Source organism: Primulina huaijiensis, chromosome 18 (assembly GCF_012295235.1).
Source record: "Primulina huaijiensis isolate GDHJ02 chromosome 18, ASM1229523v2, whole genome shotgun sequence".
Lineage (NCBI taxonomy): Eukaryota > Viridiplantae > Streptophyta > Magnoliopsida > Lamiales > Gesneriaceae > Primulina > Primulina huaijiensis.
Window position 1 is genome coordinate 1,219,700 of NC_133323.1, and position 9,236 is coordinate 1,228,935.

Genomic DNA, 9,236 nt, shown 5'->3' on the forward strand with positions numbered 1-9,236 from the left:
TATATATACATGCTATATATGTATTTACCAATACAAATGGAGAAAACAAAAGTTAGGATAAATTATTGTAACTTACATCAGTTGTATCACCCAACTATACAAGCCCGAAATTAACTGAAGTTTTCTTATCACACTCCATAACACCAAAAATCATTAAATTTCTGGATGTTTGTGCAGTTCCAAGAAATACTCAAAAGATTATGCCGTATCACTGATTAATCTTTTTTTATTTTTATTTATTATAATTAAGAATATATATAGATTTAATATATAAAACAAAAATTGAATCACCGATTAATAAAATAGAATATATAATATATAAAAATAATATTAAAAACGTATTCGGGGGGTATATCTGTAATGGCACAGTAACCCGCAGTCTTAAAACCCTTCTCGGCATTTGTGGAGTTACGATTCGTGAATACTGCTGCCGCTTTTCCGATCAGCGCGAAAAACCCTACCCCTCAGGCATCTATCCGAAGATGGGGGATTACGGCGACACCATGATGCGCGATCAAAACGCCGCCGTTCAGGGCCGTACCAAGGCTCAGAATCGCGCTAATGTTTTGCAACTCAAACTGGTACTATCTTCTTGGCTTGATGTCGTTCATTTTCTTATAAATTGGGATTTCAGGTGCTCTAATTTGATTTGGGCGGTTATGCTGATGGTACTAGATTTCATGTGAGTACGGTTGGTGTTAGCGAGTTTGACTAGTTTTTGGAAATGTTAATTTTACTTGAAAGGTTTTGACTTGAGGAATGTTATTCTGATTTTCATAGTTGACGAGCGTTGATCTATAAATGGGTGATACTGATAACTGACTGTATTTCGTATGCTATCTGAAGAATAATTCATAATTGGCGATTTCGTTATTTTTCATTGTTCCCAGATTGGTCAAAGTCACCCCACTGGCTTAACAAATAGTCTTCTGAAGTTGTTTGAGCCACGCTCGCCTTTGGTGTACAAACCACCTCCAGAGAAGAGGAAATGCCCTCCATATAGTGGTAGTTGTTGCTTTAACAGTTTAGTTTTGTCAAAGGCTCTAATTGAAGAATTATTCATCATTAGAAATTCGAACTATGGATTCTTATGGGATGCATTTTGTCCTTGTATTCTTATTTGATTCAGGTGTGGCACAATTAGTTAGTGAATTTGCGAATCCTGACGATCCTGAGTATGCAACCCCTATTCAGAAGGGTGAGACTCCGGTAAGACATTTCCGTGTGAATGTCAAACGTTTGTACATGTTTTTATACTGGGCACTATTTGATCTATCCATTCTATAATTTGACTTAGATTTGGTGAACAATGAAAAATCTGCACATGTATACCTCAACACCTACAGTTTGCAAATCTTTAAAAATTATTCATTGTAACAAGGAATTGAAGAGTTGTGATTACTGATTTTAATTTTTATTAATCAATTCCTATCATAAATTTTGATTTTGCTCTTTTGGTTAAAGTTTGGTATCACAACATTCACTCCTTAAATGTTGGAATTGTATGAAGGCACAAAGAAGGGCCAGGATTCATGCAATACGGCTGGAGGAAGGAGCCAAAAAGGCTGCAGAGGAGTTCGAGAAATGTAATTGCAACTTCCCTTGAATCTAAAACTGGCCATAGCTTGCGGCCTTGCACCCTTTGGCATATACTTGTTATATGTATACGTGTATTTGTTTATTTTCAAAATTGTATGTTCATCATGATAGACAATATCTGTAGCTATCGGACATTTCCAAATTCTGTGGCTACTAGACCTTGCGGAACTTATAATCTTATGTGATTTTCTTTGCAGATGATCCAAATAACGACCCAAATATATCTGGAGATCCTTACAAAACATTGTTTGTTGCTAGGCTTGTGAGTCCTCCTTTTCCCAATTGATCAGTTGCGCTCATTTTTTTATCGCATTTCTTAGGTTGACCGATTTCATGTTTTCCCCCAGAATTATGAGACATCTGAGAGCAGGATCAAAAGAGAATTCGAGGCTTATGGGCCAATCAAGAGGGTAGGTATTGTATAGAACCCCAATGGGGCTCTGGTTATCTTTTGGGTCGGTAAGAGTATCTTAATATAGTTCAGCTTTGTTTCGACTGTTGAAGAGAGGTTTCAAAACTTCAGTCTTTCACATTGAATGGGTTTCCCTTCAAATCCTTCATAATACATTAAAAAAATTCTGCAAGAGAAAGATGAAGAATTATTTATAATTATCTAATGTTATTCAAATAAAACAAAGTTGTAACTACTGAATCACTAGGAAATTTGGTCTTGTCTGGATCGACAATCAGAATGGTTTGAAGTTTCTTGCATCCAGTAAAGTATGAAATCTTGTATTTTTATTTTTTAGCCTAGCTAAACATTGAAATTTTGGTCTCATTTATTTCCAGGAAATTATATTTGCGCTCATTCTGACTGATTTGGTCTGGTCGGAATATTTATTACGGACTTGGATTTATTCTTTCTGGTTGAAAGTGTGCATCCAAATTGTATTATCATCTCATCATTTATGCTTATTAGTTAGAATCATTCTCATTTCTTCACTGGAATCATGGCTCTCATCATTTATGCTTATTAGTTAGAATCATTCTCATTTCTTCATTGGAATCATGACTGGATTGATCATACTGAAATGTAGTAACCCCAGCTGTAATTTCGGTTCAACTAATTGCAGTTAGGTTATTTGGCTTATTCTTTTATCCCTTGTGGCTTTTTGTCCCGGAAATCTTTTCAAAGCTAGGATGGTGATATAGTTTCTAGCACGAATCCAACCATATAGCTCATTGTGTAAGTATCAGACTTGGTAAGAGGGAAAATTTCCTGGATTGTTGCTTATTTGCTTTGATTATCTCGAGTAGTATTTAAACTGGATGGATGTGCATCTCATCCTTCAAAGGTGAAATTTTAGTCAGTGTGCTTTGAAGCCTTTTCTTTTGGTCATTATTTCAAGCAACCTTGGGAGGCAACTTTTTCCTGCACTTGGTAAAACTCACTGGGAGTATAGCATCTCTCTTCTTCTTTTAATATGCACTTCCTTTACTGCTGCCAAATTCTTATTTTTGGAATCAAAGGCTGTAAAAATGCTACACGAATACAAAGTTATATGGATTATCATCTATCATTCAGAGTCATTCGATTGTTTATTAAGAAAAACCCTGGGTAAGGGGAGGTTAGTTTACTTGGCTTCTGGTAAATTGGCCTCTGTTTTATCGCAACTCTAGCAGTGATGGTGATGCATCTCGCCTGGGAGCTCTATGATTAGAAGGTGAGCACGGCTAATTAGGCACAGTGCCTGTCTGCCGTGCCCTTAGGCATTATTTATCTAATTTTTACAAAATGAAAACATGATTAAGAAACTTCTCTATTTACGTATTATATTTTAGTTCTTCAATTATAGCTTCCTGACCTTATCCTTTTGAGTTTCAGATTCGCTTGATTACAGATAAAGAGACAAGTAAACCCAGGGGCTATGCTTTTATTGAGTTCGCACATACACGAGATATGAAAGGTTCTTCCATGGCCATGATTCCCTCTTTGTTTTTCTCCCTTTGATCCGGCAGTTAATAATTCACGTGTTCATATGTCATGCAGCGGCATATAAGCAAGCAGATGGCAAAAAAATTGATAACAGAAGGGTGCTTGTGGATGTTGAACGTGGTAGAACTGTTCCAAATTGGCGACCTCGAAGGCTTGGTGGTGGGCTTGGAACAACTCGGGTTGGTAGTGAAGAGGTTAGCCAAAAGTATCCAGGAAGGTAATGCCTTTATCCCTAGACACTCTTAAAATAACTCGCGGTTAAAAATTTCTTGATGATGCCGAGGAGAATTTTACTTTATTTTATCTTTGAACTTTGAAAGATAGTTGGTCCCTGTTGTCTTTATTCTCTTGAGCCTGAGTTCTCACAGGTTTCATGATCAGGTGATAAGTCATGACTCATAATGAATGTTTTCCGTCCATTCAACATTGCGTCTAAGTTGTTTAATTCTGTTCATTTTATGCAGTAAAGCAATTTTTCTGAATGCTTATGTTTATTTCCAAACAAAATGCTTATGTTTATTTCCAAACACCTCGCGTTAATTTCTGTTATATCATACTTCTTGTCATGCTTGTCTGTATGCCACTATGACGTCAAGTTGTATTGAGTTCATAACGATAATCGTTATCTTCTGTTTTTCCAGAGAGCAAGTGCAGTCTGGAGGAATATCTGTGTCTGAGGAGCCAAGAGTTCGAGATGAACGAGACAGGTAATATTCATACAGGTTTAGCCTTCAATTACTGTGTATACAAGTTATTGCTTATATACTGCTAAACTTGTTGAAGCTAGCAATTTCACTTGAAATTATTTCTGTTGATTTTGGTAGACATTGCAATCGTTCCATTCTTTTAATGCATTACCTATTGGCATCTTATGAATCCAAATTTCATTTCTGGCTGACATATTTAGGGATAGGGAGAAATCTCGGGATAGGGGGAGGGAGAAGGAGAGAGAGCGGGAAAGGTCCCGTGAGCTATCAAACGATAGACCAAATGACCGTGACCATAGAGATGATAGGCATCATAGGAATCGTGACAGAAACAGAGACCGGGAAAGGGAAAGGGATAGGGAGAGAGACCATGGGCGAGATCGGGAGAGGGATCGAACCCGTGATCGTGGTCGAGAACGTGAGAAGGAACGTGATCGTGATCGGGAACGTGGCCATGACCGTCATCGTGATAGGGAAAAGGAAAGGGACCGTGACATGGATAATGAAGTCGGGGATGACTACAACCGAGGACGCCCTCATGACCATGACTATGAGCGTGTTGATTCTAAACATGAAAGAGACCGTGGTGCAAGAGATCGAGATTACGGTAGTGCAGAAGCAGAAGATAATCGTGGGTGGCCTGATCAACCTGAACATGGACATGGGTATTTAGAAACTGAGCACGATCGTGGACACTACTATGAGCACCATGGTCAGGGACAGTATGACGATCAAGATGGCCAGCATGATTATGACCGCTATAGGGAAGCTGACCGTGATGATGATCGCTATGATCAGATGGATGATGATGGTTATGGATATGGCCGAGCCACATCTGATGCTAAAGGAAGGGATAATCGGAGGTCAGATTAAGTGACTTTATCGTCTATTCAAGTACTTTTTAAGACCTTTCTTGGATGGATTGAACATGGGTAGGTACTCTGGCTTGTATCATGAATTTACTTACTGTTTAGTGTTGTGTATTTTCAACTAGACAATCGTCTCCTTTTTTATATATATATATTTTGTTTTCTTCTTTATGATTAGATGATCTGTTGTTTTGGAGCTGGATTAACTTACACGACAAGAAATTGTATTAACGGGTTATGTTAGTAAGAAAATATATTGAGAATATACACAGTTTGGGAAATTATTTAAGCCAAATCACCTTCAAAATTTATGTTTGTGTGTGTGTGTGTGTGTGTAAATATATTTTTAAATAACTATATTTATAACATTATTCAATTTCTATATTTTAAAATTTTTAAGTACTTGTTTCTTAAGTAGAAACAAGATAAGTGGATAACCCTAAATTCAAAAACACCTTTGAAGGGCATCAAAAAAATTTGAGGTGGTCCAGGTATCAGACGCAATACCAGTGCAATTCAAGATGAAATGCTTTACATGGAAACTAGTAGGATTTCAGGAAGAGCGCGAGGGGAATTAAACAACCAAAAACATTTATTAACAAAATTAAACTATTACTTCACAAAAGACGCCAATACAAAGACACGTATAGTGATACACTTTTAACACACGAATCTTGAAATAGTTTACGTAACATGCCACTGAATTGTGAAAACTGATCAAACATCGTTCTTGATAGAAGAACTGTAGTCGGTATCATGATACCTATCCCACAGCATCACCCCTCCATATTTTGCAGAACCCTTTATTGCTGGAAGCACTTGTGAAGCAAGATCACTTACTGGTACAAATCCAGTTCCTGCCGCCTCCGGTGATGCCGGTAAACCCAAGAATATCTTACCCGCCGGAATAGAATTCCAATCCTTCCATGCTTCTTCGAAACTCTTCATACCTGAAGAATACTGGCAAGGAGGATTGTTGTAGAACTGTACCCATACATAGTCAAAAAGACCAGTTTGAAGGGCATTTCCAACATAATAGTCCGGGAATGGACACTGTGGTGCTGCAGTCAAGTACACTTTCTTGCCCCTCTTTCCATAGTTTGAAAGATATCGCGCCAAATTGTCCCAATAAAGATTGGTCCCTCCCTCAATGTCAAAGTCAATTCCATCGAGAACTGCTGCTCCTAATGGACGAGATGACGATTTTCCGCCCAAAAAATTATTCCAAAGATATATTGCAACTTGTCTGGCATCCTCAGCGGAGGAGAGGTAATAGCTCCCGGCTCCTCCTCCGATCGAGAGCATCACTTTTATGCCTTTTGCTTGGCATGATTTAATTTCAGAACTCAAATGAGTGCAGCCATTGGTGTAGGGATCACAGTGACCAGCAAGATTGATCATTGGAGTCTGGCCATTGCCAAATGTGGGGAGAAACGCTAAGTTCACGAATTGGTAATTTCCAGTGGCACAAGTCGCAGCTAACGTGCCTTCATTTCCGTTTTGACCCCAGTAGATCGAGATTTTTCCGGCATCAGAATGGTTAAGTATGAAAAAAATGGATAAGAAGATTACCGTCAATGGATTTGGTGCCATCGAGATTGAGCAGTTTCTTGATTTTGGTCAGATAATCAGTTGTTTCTGTACTGGAGTTTGGGCCATATTGTCGAGTTTATAGAGTAAATGTGGAGGGTTAAGGACAAAAGAGAAGTGTTGGTGCATAATTTGGCGTTTTGTTTCGGTACTGTCGTGTGTTGATCTGCTTAGCGTGAACGGGCTGCTGCTGTTTATCTGTTGAATACTGGTGTGGCCTTTTTCATTTGTTAATACATGGGTGATCTCAAGTCTAATATAAGGTTGTTTTCATTGTCAAATAAAAATTGAATTAATACAAATCATAAACCAAATTTGATCGATAATTTTAGTCAACTGAGCAACTCACAAGACGGGACACAGATTCTTGAAAAAATACGGTTTAAATAATTCACCACTCTTAACTCTGGTCTCCTTGGTGAAAGCTAGACTTCACAGTGGATTGCTACAGGCTACAGCACCATGTGGCAATTTTTCATGAATTTCCTTTTGCGTACGTGAAAAAGGCAACTGATTTGCATGGATTTCAAGCAGAGAACTTCACATGCAATTTTATAAGTAATATAATTTGGTTTTTCATTTTTTTAAAAAAAGTTAGTTTTCGCTTTCTATTGTTGAATTATGATCATTATTCTTTCGAACAACCCTGGTTGGTTGCATTTATCTGCATGAGCTAGATGAAAGTGCTTCCTCCCACAATATATAGCCCATCAAAAGGTAGCTAGCCACCATTGTTAATTGATCGTGGTGGCATCAATAGTACCACGAATTTACTTCACACTTCTAGCACACAATTACCATCAGACAACAGATCAGTGAGCATGAAATCAAGACCTTTATCTCAGACTTCAAGTGAAACGTCTGCCTTTTTTTTTTTTATGTGCTAGAATTTTTTTTTTTTAAAAACCTTACATAGCATCGGCCGAACCATGCACATTTGCATAAAAATATTTTAGAACCATTTTAAAATTAAAACAACCAACTATATATTTGAGAAATACAGCCCATACTATAATATCTCAAAAACCTCTCAAATCATAAATATAAGTCATAAAATATCTTTAACAAAATCTTAAAAATCATAAATCATAACTAGTGCGGAAAACTAGCGTCGGTCCTCGGGTTATGTGCACCTTCAGTCCAGCAAAGTCAACCATCAAGACCTCCCTTAACATATTCATAATCAATAGCACCTGCATCAATCACACCTAGTGAGTCTAAAGACTCAACACGTCATATCCTTGATAACAAGTAATACGTAATACAGTTCACATACAACAGTGAAAAATACTTGTACTTAAAATATCGTTTTCATGAAGATGCACAAATTTTAAACAAAACCATTTTCATGATGCATAAACTTTAAATAAAAACATTTTCATAATGATGCATCCTCTTTAAACATAAACATTTTCATGAACTCTTTCATAAACATTTTCATATCAACATAAACATATTCATATTCATCTCCATATCCATATTCGTATCCATATTCATATTCATATTCATATTCGTGTATGTTGAATTCAGATCGTGATTGTGACTCGTATTCTTAATCTTAATGGGCGATGGATCCATCTAAAGAAACCACAGTACTGGGCGGCGGGGGACACCAGCAACACTCTCACCGGTCAACTGGGCCCTGGCCAACGTATTAACATATCATGGCATTGGAAATACGATCGTCGGGGCTCCCTCTGGGGCCTTTTCCCATAAATGGGCTCCCTCTGGGGCCTTCTCCCCTCACGACATCTCCAATCATATTCATAGTATTCGTATTCGTATCAACGGAAACACGATCGTCGGGCTCCCACTGGGACCATAACCCTCACGATATTTCCAACATATTGCAGTAGTCACAATCTCTTCACGTCCTTCAACATGTTATCATCACTTAATAAAAACATCATATAATATCATTTTTATTTTGAAACCAAGCATGCAACATGTCTTTTAAATGCTCATATTTAAATCATAAAATCATAGATATTTAAAAATCATAACTTAACATATTAAAAATCATAAACATCCATAAACATTTTAAAATAAACATTTTAACATCGTAAATGTTTGAAATAAACATTTTAGCATATTAAATCATAAAACATTAAACATATTATCTTAAAAATCCATAAACATTTAAAATTGACATATTAACATATAAACATCCATAATCATTGAAAATAATCATATTAGCATATAAAATAGCATTTAGGACACTGCCATGACGATTACTAATTTCTAGGTGTGAAAAGACTGTTTTACCCTTAAACGTAAAATTTCACGTTTTTGACATTTTCTTAATTCCATTGACTCTAACATGTCCCAAATAATTATTTAAGCTTACATGAATTTTCCCATATTTTTATTTAACCTAAAACGAGGACTTTTAAATTAATCTTTAAATGTGACGTATTAATGCGTTTTAATCCTGAATTAAACCAAAACTTAATATAAAATTCCCAAATTAAAAACTTAGACTTATAATAATTATTCAAGCTTAAATCTAATTTTTCATAATTTTATAAAGCTTAA

At 36.6% G+C, this 9,236-nt stretch overlaps 2 protein-coding genes across 2 annotated transcripts; one reads left to right on the top strand and one right to left on the bottom strand.

Moving 5' to 3' along the window:
- Positions 1–357: 357 nt before the first annotated feature.
- Positions 358–5,376, top strand: LOC140965191 (U1 small nuclear ribonucleoprotein 70 kDa-like). The gene is made up of 10 exons (XM_073425304.1): positions 358–581; positions 891–1,005; positions 1,130–1,209; positions 1,511–1,586; positions 1,797–1,861; positions 1,947–2,009; positions 3,425–3,506; positions 3,590–3,752; positions 4,177–4,242; positions 4,443–5,376. Exons 1-10 carry the CDS (start codon positions 483–485, stop codon positions 5,113–5,115), a joined length of 1,482 nt encoding a protein of 493 aa, XP_073281405.1. The 5' UTR covers positions 358–482; the 3' UTR covers positions 5,116–5,376.
- Positions 5,377–5,744: 368 nt separating this feature from the next.
- LOC140965223 (hevamine-A-like) lies at positions 5,745–6,966 on the bottom strand. The gene has a single exon (XM_073425353.1). It carries the CDS (start codon positions 6,702–6,704, stop codon positions 5,829–5,831), a length of 876 nt encoding a protein of 291 aa, XP_073281454.1. The 5' UTR covers positions 6,705–6,966; the 3' UTR covers positions 5,745–5,828.
- Positions 6,967–9,236: the final 2,270 nt, after the last annotated feature.

Excerpts from the sequence above, each read along its gene's own strand:
- LOC140965223 (XM_073425353.1), bottom strand. The coding sequence starts at position 6,704 with ATGGCACCAAATCCATTGACGGTAATCTTCTTATCCATTTTTTTCATA.
- LOC140965191 (XM_073425304.1), top strand. The coding sequence starts at position 483 with ATGGGGGATTACGGCGACACCATGATGCGCGATCAAAACGCCGCCGTT. Across the intron at positions 1,862-1,946 it reads CATTGTTTGTTGCTAGGCTT|AATTATGAGACATCTGAGAG; the intron begins GTGAGTCCTCCT and ends GTTTTCCCCCAG. Across the intron at positions 4,243-4,442 it reads GTTCGAGATGAACGAGACAG|GGATAGGGAGAAATCTCGGG; the intron begins GTAATATTCATA and ends TGACATATTTAG.